Source organism: Xyrauchen texanus, chromosome 18, assembly GCF_025860055.1.
Source record: "Xyrauchen texanus isolate HMW12.3.18 chromosome 18, RBS_HiC_50CHRs, whole genome shotgun sequence".
Classification (NCBI taxonomy): domain Eukaryota; kingdom Metazoa; phylum Chordata; class Actinopteri; order Cypriniformes; family Catostomidae; genus Xyrauchen; species Xyrauchen texanus.
In genome coordinates, this window is record NC_068293.1 from 28111298 (window position 1) to 28128721 (window position 17424).

General features: G+C 37.9%; 1 protein-coding gene across 2 annotated transcripts; it reads left to right on the forward strand.

Annotated features, from left to right (window-relative positions):
- Positions 1-1248: 1248 nt before the first annotated feature.
- Positions 1249-17381, forward strand: LOC127659025 (gap junction alpha-5 protein-like). Of its 2 annotated transcripts, XM_052148640.1 has the most exons (3): positions 1249-1346; positions 2910-3162; positions 14389-17381. In XM_052148640.1, exon 3 carries the CDS (start codon positions 14416-14418, stop codon positions 15640-15642), a length of 1227 nt encoding a protein of 408 aa, XP_052004600.1. In that variant the 5' UTR covers positions 1249-1346; positions 2910-3162; positions 14389-14415; the 3' UTR covers positions 15643-17381. The 2 variants fall into 2 exon arrangements, with proteins under 2 accessions (XP_052004600.1, XP_052004601.1); XM_052148641.1 differs by lacking the exons at positions 1249-1346; positions 2910-3162 and adding an exon at positions 6149-6388.
- Positions 17382-17424: the final 43 nt, after the last annotated feature.

Genomic DNA, 17424 nt, shown 5'->3' on the forward strand with positions numbered 1-17424 from the left:
TGAATCATCGCATTTCACTCAACCGAATGTTGACCACTAAACCAATGATATCATGCTAAAAACACGAAATGTGCATTCGGGTTAGCGAGTTGATTGATAGGCGATGTCTGTATCTAAAAGTTGATTGGCTCTTTTACCTGAAAGGTGGGAATTCCTTTCTACATACATTGACTGTTGGGTGATAGAGCCTCTTGGTTGGGCATTCCCATTCATTTAAATAGAAGTGACTCGTTTCACTCTGCTAAATGGTCTCTGGCCTCACAGTCCATAGAAATAATATACAAATCATGCACTGCATCTCCTCCCGAAGTTTAAACGTTTTACTCTTGATTTCTCACAAGCAGGGACAGTAGAGCCGCATTTGATTTTATTTAAAAATAAAGTGGTGGTGGTGTAGTGGTGTAGTGGTCTGAGCACCATAACTGGTAATCTGGTAATCAGAAGGATGCTGGTTCAAGCCCCACAGCCACCACCATTGTGTCCTTGAGCAAGGCACTTAACTCCAGGTTGCTCCAGGGGGATTGTCCCTGTAATAAGGGCTCTGTAAGTCGCTTTGGATAAAAGCGTCTGCCAAATGCATAAATGTAAATGTAAATAAATGTAAAAAGTAACTCCGATATTATGGTCTAAAATAAAAAATAATGCGGTACTTTATTTGTTACTCGAAAAATGGAATCTGCTTACGTAACATGTGTGACTTTTATCACGTTACCCCAACACTGCTTGTTTTTCTTTACTTTCTCTTTGATATTTTCATTGCAAGATGAAGTGCACTTTCAAAGACTGTGGACAGGAGTAACACAAAGTCAAACAGTTCGCCAGTCTGTAAACTCTGATGTCCCTTACACCAAATTAACATTATGTTAATTACTTTCTTTGTGCATGCATAAAAACCTTTGCAAAAGGGGAATGGATTCTAGACAAGACTTGTTACATATAATATGTAATATACTGTATACACACACACAAACCCTACAGCAAGGAGGACCCAAATCTAAAGGATTCATTGCACACATATTCAGACACATGCACACAAATACACACACACCCTTGAGCAAGGATGAATGAAACCTAAAAGATTTCCATTATATAAAGCTGCTATATATCTTCCGGCTCTAAGCCAATGAACAGCATAAACAGTGAATTTGCATACAGAAGAGGAAAGAGTACTGAAGAGAGGAATAGAGAGAGAAGGGTTATAGCCCAGGCTTCAATTCAAATGTGTCGATGGAAAGTTGGATACATGTCTTACACTTGCCTCCTTAGTGGGATAGTAATACAAGAGCTGTAGAAAAAAGAGAGTGAAGGATAGCTAAAAGATGGAGAAAAAGGAATCGTGTGATCAGGTACAAAATGTATATACCTTACAAATGCTGATTGCCTATTTCTATTTTTGGTCATTTGCATTATGCAGCATCAAGTAGATGTTAATAAATATTTGAGGGAATATTAAAAAGAGATATTAATACAAATATTATCATGTATTGTGGAGGTGAGTGTGAGTGTATGTCTGTCTATGTGTGGCCCTGTGATGGACTGGCGACCTGTCCAGGGTGTCCCCCGCCTTTCGCCCAATGTTAGCTGGGATAGGCCCCAGCCCCCCGCGACCCTGTACACAGGATAAGCGGTTGACGATGGATGGATGGATTATCATGTATAATTAAATATTAAAATAGGCTACTAAAATCTGTGAGGGTGGCTTGGATGTTGTGGGTGGTTGCCAGGGCCTTGCTATGTGTTTGCTTCTGAGTGTTTTAGTGCATGGTCTTGTGGTTTCTAGGGTGTTTTGGGTGGCTGCAAGTGTGTCTTTGGTGGTTGCTGATTCAAAAGACAACCCCCAATTCTATATAACATATGGCATGTGTCCATCCTTCAAATAAGTTCTATGGTATTTATTCGCCTGTGATATATAGATGCACATATATAATTTTTTGTAAAGACTCTTAAAAAAGTAAGAACACACCTCTCCTCAACCACCCACAAGAATTGAGGTACAATCAATATAGTCTCATGAAAACTTGTAATAATTTGTACGAGATGGTGAAATTGTAACATTATTGGATTGACTTGAGGGTAGAACTTTTATTTCTATAGAGACCAACCAATCAACAAAAAGTATTTCAAATCGACACAAAGGGTCATGACATTTTAGCTAGACTCCTATCTGAAACTTTATTTAAAGAAAATAAATGTCTTTGAACAAATGTTTTTACTGTTCTTTTATACTTTATGCAATACAAATGACTGATGTACTGTATGTCAATAACTTGTAATTTATTTCCCTTGTCTCATTTCAAAACCAGACCTTTTCTTTATTCTGTCACAAATGTTATTTCCCTATTAATATCATGGTTAGGTTTAAGTTTGGGTTAGGGGTTCAATTTATTCATTGGTTCATTGGTAGAATTGTTTTCTCTATATGAATAAAAGCCATGTGTTTTTGTATGAGCCAACTTGGTACTCTACCCACCATATTTAAGTGCATGTATGGTGGAAATATGTTTGTGTGATGTTTGCATGTTTGTGTATGAAAAGGTTTATTGATTAGTGGTAGGGGGTAAAGAATGTGCATAAAACTTCAAACTAAAACTTGAACAAACACATACAGAGACACAAGTACAACACATTACACAACACCAATGAACAGCCTGAAAAGAACACCCATTGTGTTCTAATACAATCTTACTTCCTCTTTTTACACAGTGGTATTCTTCTTTATTCACCAAGTGCATGCTGGCAGGGGTGTAGGGTGGTGGGGGGGGGCAACTAGTCAGAGAGTGGGAGTGAAAGTGAGAGAAGAAGGAACAGAAGGGGAGGAGGAAAAGTAAGAGTGGAAGGGGGTTTGAAACACTCCCTGAGATGGCCCGCTATTTCTCAGAGTGTCCTATACTATTTCTTTATTTCCACAGTGGGACGGACATGAGGGGGCCTGCTCAGTACATAACTGTGAACTCCAGTTTCGCCGGAGTGCTTTCTATAGAGATACACCGTCTCCATTACTCAGAGCATCACTGCTGTCATACAGACACCAGAGCTCGGCTTCAACTCCAGGACCCCCGGGCCACAGAATAGGAGCCCACTTATTCATCTGAAGAGGACAAGACCACAGAAGGCTCATAGAGACTCAACAAGAGACAGTCAAATAAGTCAACAGTCAGACAGGTAATTAACCCTCATGCGTTACTCTAATTGTAAGAGATTCTTGAGTCATATTCTGCAATGTTTCTGTCCATGAGCACAAAAAGTCACATATATTTAATATTGTACAAAATAAGATGGCAGGTTTTGAGATGAAAAAGTTAATATAATATATTTTTAGGCAGGACTAAGGTATGTCACAAGTATCATATCACAGTATCTAATGTATTGTTATCATAATTGTCAGTAAAGTACCATTTCAAATAAATCAACATCTTCAATTTTGCTAAATAAATCACAATAAATAATTGCATATTACACAAACAATTTTGTTGTCTGAACAAATATTAAGCTGTCATATTTATAACGTATTTAAAATCTTTGTGCTTTTATTTGTTTCAAATTTTGGGGTATCAGTTAATGTTGTATTTCAAAGAATTTTTTATACAGAAAATCTTATACAGATTTCTTTATTTAATATTAAATTATTTATAATTATTCAACATAAATAAATCTTTTAAATATTTATTACATTTAGATTTTATAAAATAATGGTTCCACATGAATTTGCTACATGGTCACAAATTATTGTGTCAAGTCAATGCTCAGTATATTTGCACTTCTTGACATCATTGTTTCTGTCCAATATATTTGCACTCATCAGTCTTTCTTGAGAAACTGCAGCCACATTGCTGGCATGATAATTTACACTTACACAGCGGACACAAAGCTGTAGTCACAACACAAAGAAAGATAACACAGAAAAACTGAAAGTGGGAAGTTTGGATGAATTGGATCACCTAAGCTTTATCTTGTGTGTAATCAATACACTATTGTTCATAGGCTGTATTTGGGCACATATATATATATATATATATATATATATATATATATATATATATATATGAGAAATGACAATACCCTGCCCCCTGCCATCTAGTGGGATCCCTCATTGTTTATTGGTTTAACATGGCAACTATGTAAACATCAAATGGAACTGAAATATTAATGTACATAAATCAGATGGTATCTGCAAATAAATTATATCAGACCATTTATCAGAACAAACTTTACTTTTCTAAGCCATTTTTGCAATGAATTTTAACCTACAGGTCATTATAGAATGTCATAAATTTTATTGAATGTATGAGGTCATTTCCCCTCATATTCACACAGCTGTTTTAAAAATTTTTAAGGAAACCCCTAAATTAATTTGGCCTGAATTAATTTGGCCTTAATCATGTAATGATCACTTTAAGGTTTAAACTTTCCTTTCCTTTCACATGAACTAATTATGTATTTTCAGAATGCCCTGTATGTAATGAAAAGTGGTGCCTGTCCTGAGTGAGATGGGTTAAGAACACATTGATCAGTACAGTTGCTTTGACAGCAAAGAGAGAAACAGAACCACCATGTAAGGAAACACATCATCCTCTAGCTGCCTGACAAGCAGAAAAGCATTGTCTTTATGGCCCAGCCCAATGAGGGATCCCACTGGATGGCAGGGGGCAGGGTATTGTCATTTCTCATAGCTAAACTCAGCAACATCCTTGACCCTTGCATTGATTAAAGCGGCCAGGCTTGCTTGTGTCATTACTGGAATGTCTGTCTTAAACAGTTGCTCTGTCTTTTGTTTTTAATGTATGCGTATAGCATTGGCATGCAAGTTCAAGTCCAGAAACACATGCACATGGACAGATTTAGGCTTTGACTGGAAGTGATGATAGTTTTTTGCCCAGTAATGGTACAGGTTATTTAAGGATGAGACCTATGTTGGTTCCTCGATTTCATAGTTTTCTCCAGTCCTTGCAAATCCACTCACATTCTCAGAGAAGAGTTGTCTTGTTCTTTTATAGATGTAGTATAAATATGTATTTGTGGTGTAGGCTAGATCTAGATTTATGACTACACTGAAAAACGTGGTAACATTCAAAGCACATTTTTGAATTGAATAAAATCAGTTGATTTAGATGTTACCACATTTTTAGATGAAGTACATATTTAGGTTACCTCACAAAACATTTTTATAGTGTACTTAAAAGAAGACTGTATTGCTCAAAGGTTGCTCTTTCAAAGATAATTATTGGTGATCTTAGTAATGTTTAATGAAAGGATCAACTTTGTCTCAGATGTTTCTCTTTTAATTACTTTGGAGAAATAAATGAGACAAATGATGATAAACAATAAGAGTATAGAGCTTTCAAATTAATTTGTATTGCATAGTTCTGGTAATTTAGTCTTGGAAGGTTTTGATGAGAAATGTTTGAGTTCAGATCATACTCAAATTCTGAATTTTTAATGTAGAGTTTGGCATCTGGCAGTTCTGAGCACAATTTGAGATACTGTTGAAATCTCTTCTGAAACCCAAGAAGAGACACATTTGACATTATTGGGGTTTGAGGAGAAAAATCTGTGAAACAAGAGATTTAATCTTAATCTCATTGCTGAGACATTAACATTTTCTTTGCTATGGGTATATAATAGCATTGACTTGTGGTTGTGTGTTGATTGGATGGACCTCTTCATTTGTCTTCATGTATTACCTACTTCCAATTCTGGTTATGTAGGGTAAAAGATGTGACAATGCTCTGTGGTGTCATGCTGATTCTAGAAGTCCCTGACATCAGGTTTAGGGCAAAGGGCCTAAGTAAATATTTAGTCAGAGTTAAGGGGTAGGGCCCATGCAGGGGCATTGCAGAGCCTCTTATGGTGTGGGTATCAGGACGCCCTCAGCACCATGATCACTGTGAGAAAAACCAGCATGCCATTGCTTGCCAACTCTGCTTGGCATCTTTGTGAAGTGCTACTCGATTGCTTTAAAGGTGTTGTGGCAATGATCCCAGCTCTTTAAACTGATGCTAATGGGAGTGTGGGGTTGTATGTTATTCTAAAGTTTATTTTTGTAATTGAAAGTTTGGCTGTGGCTTAGAGTCATAAACAATACAGTTTGACATTTAAGAATCTTTGATAAGAAAGCTCTGACGGGGACCTGGGTAGCTCAGCGAGTAAAGACGCTGACTACCACACCTGGAGTCGTGAGTACGAATCCAGGGTGTGCTGAGTGACTCCAGCCAGGTCTCCTAAGCAACCGTGTTGGGTTGTGTGTGTATGCCACATAGAGTAGCGTGAAGACTCCACATGCGCTATGTCTCCGCAGTAATGCGCTCAACAAACCACGTGGCAAGATGCTTGGATTGACTGCCTCAGCCGTGGAGGCAACTGAGATTCATGCTCCGCCACCCGGATTGAGGTGAGTCACTACACCACCACGAGGACTTAGAGCGCATTGGAAATTGGGCAATGTTCACTGTGTGGTGCAAAAAAGTGAGTTTAATGTTCTTCTAAAGAGATGAGGTTTTAAGGGTTAATGCCCTAACGAGCAAACAAAACTGGCCTCCCTAACTTAAACCTACACCTAAACATTACCGATAGTGTAATAAAAAACCAAATGTGAGATGAAAAACAGATGAGGTTTTGATTACTGTTGAATAAGCGTGTAAATGAAGTTGGTTACGTAATGAAAATGTTAAAATGTCTCACTTTACAAGTCACACGCTTAAGAAAATGTGTTTATGTCAAAGACCTCTGAAATCTCTGACTTTTTTCTGATTTCACAGCAGAAATCCATAGAGGCAATGCCAGGTAAGATTAGTTGTGGAATATAATAGTCTTATTTTGTATGTTAAGGACAGGAAATGAACCATTTCTATTGAATTATCATTCACATTAAAAGCCCTTTTTGGTCAGCTTCCAATGTCAAATCTTTCCTATTACAAACAGAAAATTATATGAGAGCAGGTAAAAGTTCTTCCTGTCAGTCATTCATCTCACTAACTTGTGTGTGTGTGCACTGCAGTTCTATTGTTTGTTATCTGCAATAAATACTGTAGTCTGTTCTTAGACTTCGACCTTTCATTATACTTCATGTTACAGGCTTTAAGGGATTTGTGCATAAAATTGTCAGCACAAGTGAACTCTTATGTCCCGTCATTCTCTTTCTCTATATGGGAAAGAAAACATCCTTGCACTTTAGACCCTAAGCGACTTGTTTCCTTTAGAGAACCAAGTATGGAGGAAATCATATTGTTTAAAATTGCTTCCTAAGAGAAGAAGAAAAGGAAGATGGAAAAAAGAAAACTGGAAAATAAACACTTCAAGACGACATGTAAAACAGTAACTAATGTGACATTGAAATGTGTTATCAATGACTTCATGTCACATTCTATGAAAATAATTCACACAGGATCAGTAAAAGATACTTTTTTTAACCAATCAATGCAGATTTAAAGTAATACATATGGTATATGCAGTAGAACATGCATAATTTGTCTTTTTTTACTTGTAAGTGCTGAAATGAAAAAAGAAAAATCATGCAATGGATCAGCATACAGCACACTGAATTTTAACTTGACAAAAAGGCAGATGTTTTTTACAACAAGACTGGGCATTTGTCAAATGTGCCAGTTTTGATAGAAAGTACATTTTGTGGTCCTATACCTTGGCAGCAGCAAAAACAAATCTTGTGATAGTTTTGCAAACAGCACATTCAGTGAGTACACAAAAAGTGTATCAAATTGTTAATTTTTTAATGTACATTGTAATAAAAAGGCACGTAATATAAAGCAGAAGTTTGCTGTCACTGTTATGTCATTAGTCTGAATTTTAACCACTTTAAAACTCTCGCTAAATACCTTTCACCAATGATGGATTATGACTTTACATCTGTTCAAAAATTGTAGGGCCTCCATTTAAACTGTTTGAGGTTAGATTCCATATTTGGCCATTCAACAGGAGATCAGCAAGACCCTGTACTGGCAAAACAGGGTTTAGTACACGATGGGTGTGAGCGGGCAAATACACTGACACACAAATACACTTTAAAGATAGCTATCAAGTGTGGCCTCAGTTAGGGTGAAATAAACCACTGGAGGTTTAATGGGCATTAGAGTGACAACTTCAGGTAAATAGCAATAAATCTACTGTATTTTCCTTGGTTCCCTTGACTGTTGCTTACTAAAACAATTAAAACAGTTCGAGACCCTGAGAAAAGATATTTGAGTGTGGGTCAGGTTTTGCCTTCATACAGTAGTAGGGACCAATTGTCAAAAATGATTGTAAAACCTGAAATCACCTACATTCAGAGGTTAAATTGGGCCGGAGCGCACCGGAGCGCAGCTCCGCCTCCTCAGGTCCACAACACACCCTGACGGAGCTCAGCTCCGTCTCCTTCAGAGGCGGCGGCAGCCGATTTTGAATGTTTTGAGTGTAGCCCCGAATGAATTTTGAAAAGTTGACTGACAAATATGAAACCGGACAAAAGCCTATGTAAACCTCCGAAATCATAAGTTGCCTTATTTCATTGTGTTTTGGCTCTGCACATATTGCATACAGCCTGTAAAAATAGACATAGGCATAATCTAGCCTATAGAATAAGTTCCTTTGCAGTCGGTAGCCTATGGGCGACTCCGTTTCTTCCTCTCTGTTGAATATGCAGCAGGTAGGGGAGGAGCTGACGTCAACTAACGTTACTTAGTGGCGAGTTAACAGCAGTTAGCAGGAAAGACAGCAAAAATGAAGCAAATGAGGCTTCTAAAATTTCCGAAAGAAGTCAGTGGGTAAGAATTCTCATTTGTTTTTGTCCTTAAAGTCAAAAAATCATCATCTAGCTGGCTTTCACCCACAGTAGGCTAAACCTCAAGACATCCACTACCGCCTATTATGATATGTTATGGCCTCCTGCCTCGTGGTTAGTTCAATCTCCTCTCACGCCGTCGACCGCGGTTCGAGTCCCATTCGTAGCATAATTTTCTTGTTTATCAGGTGTTGTTTTCGCTAAGGATAACCAATAAGCATTAACAAAATGTATGTGTGACTTGTTTTGTGATATTAGTTTGTAGTAAATATACACTTTGAGGGTAGCAAAGATGTGCCAGAATCAGGCATGGAAACTGGTAACAATTAATCAGTCACTTTACTTTAGAGAAAGTTAAAAGTGAAACATTGTTTATCTCAGTGATCCTAATGAAAGGATTTTGACAGATGAACATGGAGAATTATATACAGTTCGATGCCATGGTGTGTCAATGAACTTAGACTAAAATCATTCATGTATTGCTTTAACTTAGGATCTTATACATGATTTTGACTATTTATGTCAAAAAATAGAAATTATTTATATAAAAAAATTTTTTTTGCTTCACTTTACTCACTATAATATAACTCTTTTGTGATGACTTTATGTTAATGTACATGAAAATTCAAGAATCATGATAGATCTAAGGGCAATCCCACTGATCTGCTCTTCTTCAATGGTATTGGTCTACACTTTGAAATATGTAGCACTTGATGAATTAGTTGTTTGAAGCTGATTTGCAATAAGTTATGTGCTGTATCTGTTCTTTTGCATCACAGATGATTCAGGGAGGAGAGAGGATGTTGAGGATAGTACTAGAGTGGAAGATTTAGGAACTGTAGAAACAGGCCCAGCCAGAGCAAAACTCAAAGAATACCCTCTCACCAGCTTTGGACTACAGGGAAGTGGTTGCTAGTGTGAAAATAAAATGGTCTGGGCTAAGCCCCGGATGTCCTTCAATGCTGGAAACGCCTCTGTGTCGTCCTGCCATAGATTAAACATAACCTGTATTTAATGTATCCTGGGTTGCATTTCCTTTTATGTTGCATAGATTTGTTCATGGTTTTCCGGTACAAGGACATGCATCATGTGACATTATTTTTGTTGTTGATGTCAAAATCTACAGAAACTGTACTTAATATGGGCCCATTATTATCTCATTTATTACATAATATTACATATTTATACACATATTACACAGAAGGAAAGGCTCCTCATTACCATGGTTAGGTCAGTGTGCTATAGTCTTAAATAATAATAATAAATTAATGTATTTATGAAAAATAAATACTAGCTGAAACACATCTTGAAACTTTAAACGGCCACTGTTGATGTCTAATAATAATTCTAATAATTCTACCTTTAGAGTATTTCATATGAAACTGAAACATTTTACTTTTACTCGTGTAAAATCCTGAAACAAATTTGTAAAGGTGATGTGTGTAATTATTAATATTTGTAACTATTTTGGTAAAGGGGCCACATCGGGCTTTAAGTAGTGCATAGGGGGCCACATTGTAATGCTTTTGAGATACGATGTTCTGCATTGATTTGGTTTGTTGTAACTTTTAAGCCCAGAAATAGTTGTGTACTCAATTTTCTGAAGTGTATCTGTGACTAATGGGACTATTCTGCAATTGCCTAAAGTATTATATTGCTCTCAAAGATAGATAATTTTCTATCAGGCATTACAAAACTCAATAAAGGCAGAGATTATACATTTATTTTGCCATCTCTACTTCCCTGTTAATTTATTATTCAGTTTTAATAATAATAATAAAAAAAAAAAAAAAAGTATAGAACGACTAATGTTTGTCGCAAAGCGGACGAGTTTACTCTTTTTTTTTTTTCTTTCTAAAACTTGTCATGATGCGTTTCTCCTCGATGTTTTTTCAACACTCAACAGAATAACACAGGCAGCATGAATATGATAAATAATTACTGCAAGAGTTACATTAACATACAGGTGCAAAGGGACTTCAACGTTTCTAAATTGCACAAATAAAAAATAATAATAAAATAAGTGAATTGTAAAGTATTTGTCTTTGTTTGAATAACTACTCAACCCTAACTTACACATTAATACTGGAAAAAGAGCCCCTTTGGTGTAAAAACACATTAAGTCATTTTACGGCGGGATTTTAAATGATGACCATTCACCGTAAATAAGGGCTCCCCCTCCCTACAAAAGCCAATTTAACCACTGCCTACATTCATGATTAAAATCAATAAAAACAATAAAATTCAATGGAAAAAGGGCTTTGTCAATACAATCAAAAATGTATATATCGCAATAGTTTTTTCACCATATTGTATCGATACTTAGATCCATGTATAGTGATATATCATGATATTTTCAGTGCAGTCAGAAATGCTTCTATGAGACACGAAAGAGACTGAAACTGATCCTGCACTATTCACAGTTTCTCTCACGGACATGCTGGACGTCTCTCACGCGTTCTTCATTTGTACGATCCCAATTTCAATTCTTAAAATGACAAGATCGCTCTTTATTTCTATCTGCAATCCCCTACAATCATATGTGTATAAATACTTCTCATATGCTACAAAAAAGCCACTGGCTGGAAATATTTTGGTAAGATTTCACTCACCAGTTTTTGAGTGAGTAGAAGAAGTTCAGCACCGAGATCTTCTCACTTCACGCTGAGAGTAAAAGCTTTGACTCTTTCTGTGTGATTTGAGTCCAAAGACTAGGTCCAAGCAAACTATTTGTTGTTTAATAATGTCTCTTGAAATCATCTTTCTGTTCTGTTATTTATCAAAAACAACAAAATAAACTTTCATTCTAATCACACAGAGCATGTATGCTGTAAAGAAGGCTTTTGCCCAAACAATCACCACTGTCACTCTTCGCTACTAGGTCTTAAAGGGACAGTACCGTTTTAGCACTTGTTCTACATATCTATCTTGTAAATAGTAAAAATTAGGCATATAAACAACAAGCATGTAACAATATACTGTATATATGCAAAATAATATATGCAATTTCAATACATCATATTTATTGATGTAATACATGGACTATATTATATTTAAAAGCTAAAATGTCACCAAAAATAATGAAAAACTGTTTATGTCATAACATCGTTAGCTGAAAGATCATTTCTTTCATACTGTATGTAAGCAAAATGGACATTATGAATGAAACATTCCCAAATTAATTTAAATTAAAAGCAAAATTGAAATCAAAGTCTTTCTAGCAAGTCAGTCCACTGGCGGCCATCTTTGGAGTGCCTCCCGGGAGACTATTTCCAGTCATACCAGTGCAGCTCCTTTCTACTTGAATGGGATAACATCGAAATCTCAAAAACAGTTGGTTAAGATTACAATCAATGGACATATATCAAATCAGTAGGAAAATCTGACAACACTTGTATCATAAATTGTGCTTCTTTACCTCAGATTACACAAAAAAAACTAAATTTTCCCAGCTTGTTTAGCTAATGCGCATGCGCGTTCTCGAGATGATTGACAGGCAATTTCTGTATTTAAAAGGTGATTGGCTCTTTAATCTGTAAGACTTCTTTTCTACATCTGTTGACCATTGAGCACTAGAGACTCTTGTTTGGGCATTCCAGTTTCTTCCATTCATTTGAAGAGAAGTGGCCCGTATCTTCTAAATAAATAGTCTCTGATTGAAATCGAATCATGATATTGTGATGTATCGCAATATAAATTTAATTGTAATGTGTAGTGCAATTCGTGCCGTATTGTGAGGTGGTGTCACGGTCTCGCTCACCTGCACCGTGTTTCGTGTCGTCTGCCCCGTGTTTCCTGTTTCACCCGTCACTAGTCACGTCCATGTCACGCTCCCTTGTTGTCCACTCCGTGTTTTCTATTTTACCGCTCACGCTTCCTGTCATGTCTTCCTTGTTGTCCGCCCGTGTTTCACTGTCTTCGTGAAAACTACACTTCCCTTCTTCCCGTCGTTTCCGGCCCTGTCAGTGTGTTATTGTCTGCACCTGTCTGTCATTTTGTCATTACCGTCTCTCTTTATTGAAACCCCGCAGTTTTCCCTTCCGGTTGTCGTGCGTTGACGTTTCTTGTTTGTTCTAATGTTCGCTCACGTGTATGTAGATGTTTGTTCGTTGTTGCCTTGCCCCTCCGTGGATGTTTTCTCAACCTTCGTACCCCTTTGGATGTCTTTCGTGTTTTAGTTTAATTTTCCCATTTGACTTTCATTTGTTCCTGTGTTTGTTTTAGTTGTCTTTGTAAATAAAACTGCGTTTGGATCTGACCCACCTGTCTGCCTGCTCCTGCTTCCCACACATTCGTTACAGGTGGCTGGCGAAACCCAGCCCTAAATGGAAAGTCCCCATCATGATAAAAAAAACATGTGTGTGTGTCAGACAGAGCAAGACACACAATAAACACCTACTGCATTGTTACAGCAACCTTTTGGCTGTTATGAATTACAATTAGGGCATAACCTAGACGCTTTGAGGAATGATTGGAATCTCGAGTGACTTATTTAAGGTCAGCTCTTACATGCCAGATTGACGTGACTGGTAGCGTTCACAGAAATGAAACAGTGCTCACTGATGTTATTTTTGGGAAACAGAGCAAAGCTGGACAGTGTTAATGGTAATATCTAAGATAAATACACCTGAACTCAGGTTTGACACCTTTGAGAGGAACAGATATGAGGAACCTTTTGGTAGGAGCTCAGGTTTTACTATTTACTTTGTTTAGTAAATAATATAGAATATAATCATTTTGGCAAAAAAATCCCATAGAATTGCACTGAAGGAGGGACCAATATTTAGGAACCAGAACATAATTTGAACTTTGAGGTGGGCACTTTTGACTTGGGCAAGTAAGCAACCACTATAGCAATCGCCAAGAAAACCCTAGCAACCATCCAGGACAACCAAGAAACCGCATAGCAGTGCACTAAAAACCCTTCAGAACACCTTAGCAACCACAAAGCAACTCCCGTGCAAACACCCTCAATAGGCAAGCTCCATTTCCATTTTCTTCTGAAAATTAAAAAATATAGTTCCAGCTATCTAGTTTTTCATCCTGTAATATTTATCTTGATTTGTTGTTGCTGTTGAAGTGACATAAGTATTGTCTTACATAGAGGAACTCTCCTAACAATGTAATTTCTTTATCTCAGTTTCTGTGTTGAGAAGATCCGTTAGTTATTACAGTGTCCTACAAGCTACATCATAAACACAGGACAAAAACAGAACTACAGAGTGTGGCATATGTGATGTTGTAGAGAGACAGCCGCATTGTGGTCTAAATCATCACCCCATTTGGGACTGTACAGATAAAGCAGTGCGCTAGTTCTCAGGGCCCCTGGCATCACCTGGCTCTGCTTTGCCCTGCCAAGGCCACTGTTCCCAACCTACCCTGAAAACTGGGTCAGGTCACACCAAAATTAAAACAGTCACCCCTATGTTTATTTAAGTTCCTGCAGTGCTCCCCTCAATTCCCCAAGAATTTTAATTTTGGGGTGAACTATCCCTTTACTATTAACACTAGAGGGGTTGTATGAAACCAGGCCAGGAGTTTTGTGACCTCTGGTGTTATTGAATGTGATCTTAATGTCAATCTCTCTCATTCTTTCTATCTCAATCTCTTTGTCTCAGATAGAGAAGCAGTGTTGGTGTGGAGCAATGGGGGACTGGAGTCTCCTGGGTAACCTTCTAGAAGAGTTGCAGGAGCACTCTACATCAGTAGGGAAGGTGTGGTTGACTGTGCTGTTCATTTTTCGCATCCTGGTCTTGGGCACGGCCGCAGAGTCATCATGGGGTGACGAGCAGTCTGACTTCATGTGTGACACGAAACAACCTGGTTGCACAAATGTCTGTTATGACCGAGCTTTCCCCATTGCACATATCCGCTACTGGGTTCTGCAGATCGTCTTCGTATCAACACCATCCCTCATCTACATGGGCCATGCCATGCACACAGTTCACATGGAAGAGAAACGAAGGCAGAGGGAGCAGGAGGAGAAAGCTATAGGAGGGAATGAGGGAGGAAGAGGAGAGAAAGAGTATTTGGAACAGAAAGCCATAGAGGTACCGACAAAGATCCGCCTAAGAGGGGCGCTGCTTCAGACATATGTCCTAAGTATTTTGATGCGCTCAGTCATGGAAGTGACCTTCATTGTCATCCAGTACATGATGTATGGAATCTTTCTGAAAGCTCTGTACCATTGCAACACTTGGCCATGTCCCAACCCAGTGAACTGTTACATGTCACGGCCAACAGAGAAAAATGTCTTTATTGTGTTCATGCTAGTGGTGGCAGCTGTGTCACTGTTCCTCAGTGTGGTAGAGCTGTACCACCTCGGTTGGAAACAGTGTAGGCAGTGCCATAGAAAGTACACCGAAAACCGTGCCATTGATGGTAAAAGCAAAAATGGCAAAGTTGTTTCCACTGTCAAACCTGGCATGGCAACTATTCCAATGGAACGTCCTGACTCCACTCAACCACACCCTTCCCAAACCTGTACCCCACCCCCAGATTTCAACCAGTGTGTAGTGTCCAGTCAAGGACCCACATCACCTCCACATCTTCATCACCACCATCTTCATCACATACACCAAACCTTCCAGCCCTTCACCAACCATCTGGCCCACCAGCAGAACTCTGTCAATATGGCCACCGAGCGGCATCATCATAGTCATGATGAATTGGAGCCTGATGAGGACTTCTTGCGAATGAGCTTTGGGACCCCAGCGGCTCGGGTGCCTTGCGGGCATGTACCGAGTGATGTGACACCCAGCGCCCCCTCCACACCGTCCTCCCATCCAGGCTTCTTTGGAGACAAGCGGCGACTTAGCAAGACCAGTGGTGCTAGTAGTAACCGGGTCAGACCGGGTGATCTGGCTGTGTAGGGTGGATTAAAACACCATGAGTGCAGTTTTGTTTCCTGTGATGATGGATTTCATATTGGAATAGGAAGTTTGGGCGTCAGATCGAAGGGCTTGTCTCTTTCTTTTTACTGTAAATGGCCAATAGGCTTTAGTTTAAATCACAGCAATGAAGCATGATTTACTACTAACTAGTCTGTTGTATAGGTAAAATTCTCATTCTAGAGAACATGATTGGACACAAACCAGTGTAGTGCAAGATGAGACATCAGTATTTTTGTCCATTTTCCCAGATGTGAAAGACTGAGTACATAATAGATAAAAATTTATTTGGTCAACAATCATGGTTAAAATTCCCCCCAATATTTTTAAGGGTCTTTAAAAGGCTTTCCCAGAGGAAGAGATGCAGTGAGATGTGAAGAGATGCACTAAGAGGAGAGATATGCAACTGAAAGGTGTGCATATTTTTATATATTTATTTGGCCAGCTTTTTCTAGAGTGCAAGGGGTAAGAAGGTAATAAATAAAACCATTAAACAGAGTTCAATAAGATAAAGAGAGAGAGCAAGGCAGATGATCTGTATCAGAGCATTTTATCTGGTTTCACTGAAACTGTAGTTGTAGATGTGAATGTCGATTTAACAGGCTGGATGGAAGGATGGAAGATGACAGGTCTACTGATACTGACCTTGGTTACATTCTTAAGTGATTTTGCAAACTTATAATGTTTGCATCATGATCCTGCAGATTCTGATATGCTATTTTAAAATCACACCATATTGTTGTTAAAATCTTGATTTTGGCTTTTGTAGTCTGGGCTCTGTCCTAATGCCATGCCTTGTGTGTGGGATGATTCAATTAAGGTTTATAAAATGCAGTGTGATTGGGAATAAAATGACAATAGAAGAGAGACACTGACCTAATGCAAGTATGCTACTTATAATTGAATCTCATAAGTGAATTTGTGCAATTTATTGCACTTCTTTGTGTGGTTGATTAGTGCTATTATATGTATTTCTGTGTGATCTGGTAAGCAGGAAAGCACCACTAAACATGTGAATTATTGACACATGAGAACTGTTGGTTACAAACTCAGATATGACACCAGAGGCACCAAATTATAATTTATTTATATTTAGACATCAATAAAGTGCCTTTAGAAAGAGATCAAAACTCTTGTGCTACAACACATTGTTCTTTCTAGATGTGAATAATAAAATATTTGACCCTATCTGAACGAAGAGGGATAGAACAAACATGCTTAACTTAAAATAAAAGCTTAGTATTTTGAATATAGCACAAATGCATTACTATCCACAAGATAATCATAACTTCATTCTTCCTATTAATGGAAAGCCGGTTTGTTTTCATCTAAGCACTTTCATGGATATGCCTGCTAAGCAATAAGTGTGAGTGTGTTAATATGGAGTTTTCCGATAATGATATGAGGTTTCAGAAAGGTCATATCTGTTAAGATGTTCATTAGCTCTGTTTGACGATTCAGGTAAATGACTGGCCTTGCGGAACATTCCTTATAATGTTTGGCTGTATTTCAATCTGCTAATTGCTTTTGGGGAGTTTTACAGTATTAGAAACAAGTAACATATATGACTAAATATCAGAGTTGATCTGAACTTTCTTTGATTTTTTTTTTATCCTTGCAATGCATGACATCTGAGCTTTATTTCACGTCATTTCTCACATATGATTGCACAGGCATAGTGTCTCATTTTCTTTTGATCTGTTGGCAGTATGAAATAAAAATTCCAATAATAAAATACATGTGTGGTGGCTTTTTTGTTGTAGT

Coding starts and splice junctions, on each gene's coding strand:
- LOC127659025 (XM_052148640.1), top strand. CDS start 14,416: ATGGGGGACTGGAGTCTCCTGGGTAACCTTCTAGAAGAGTTGCAGGAG.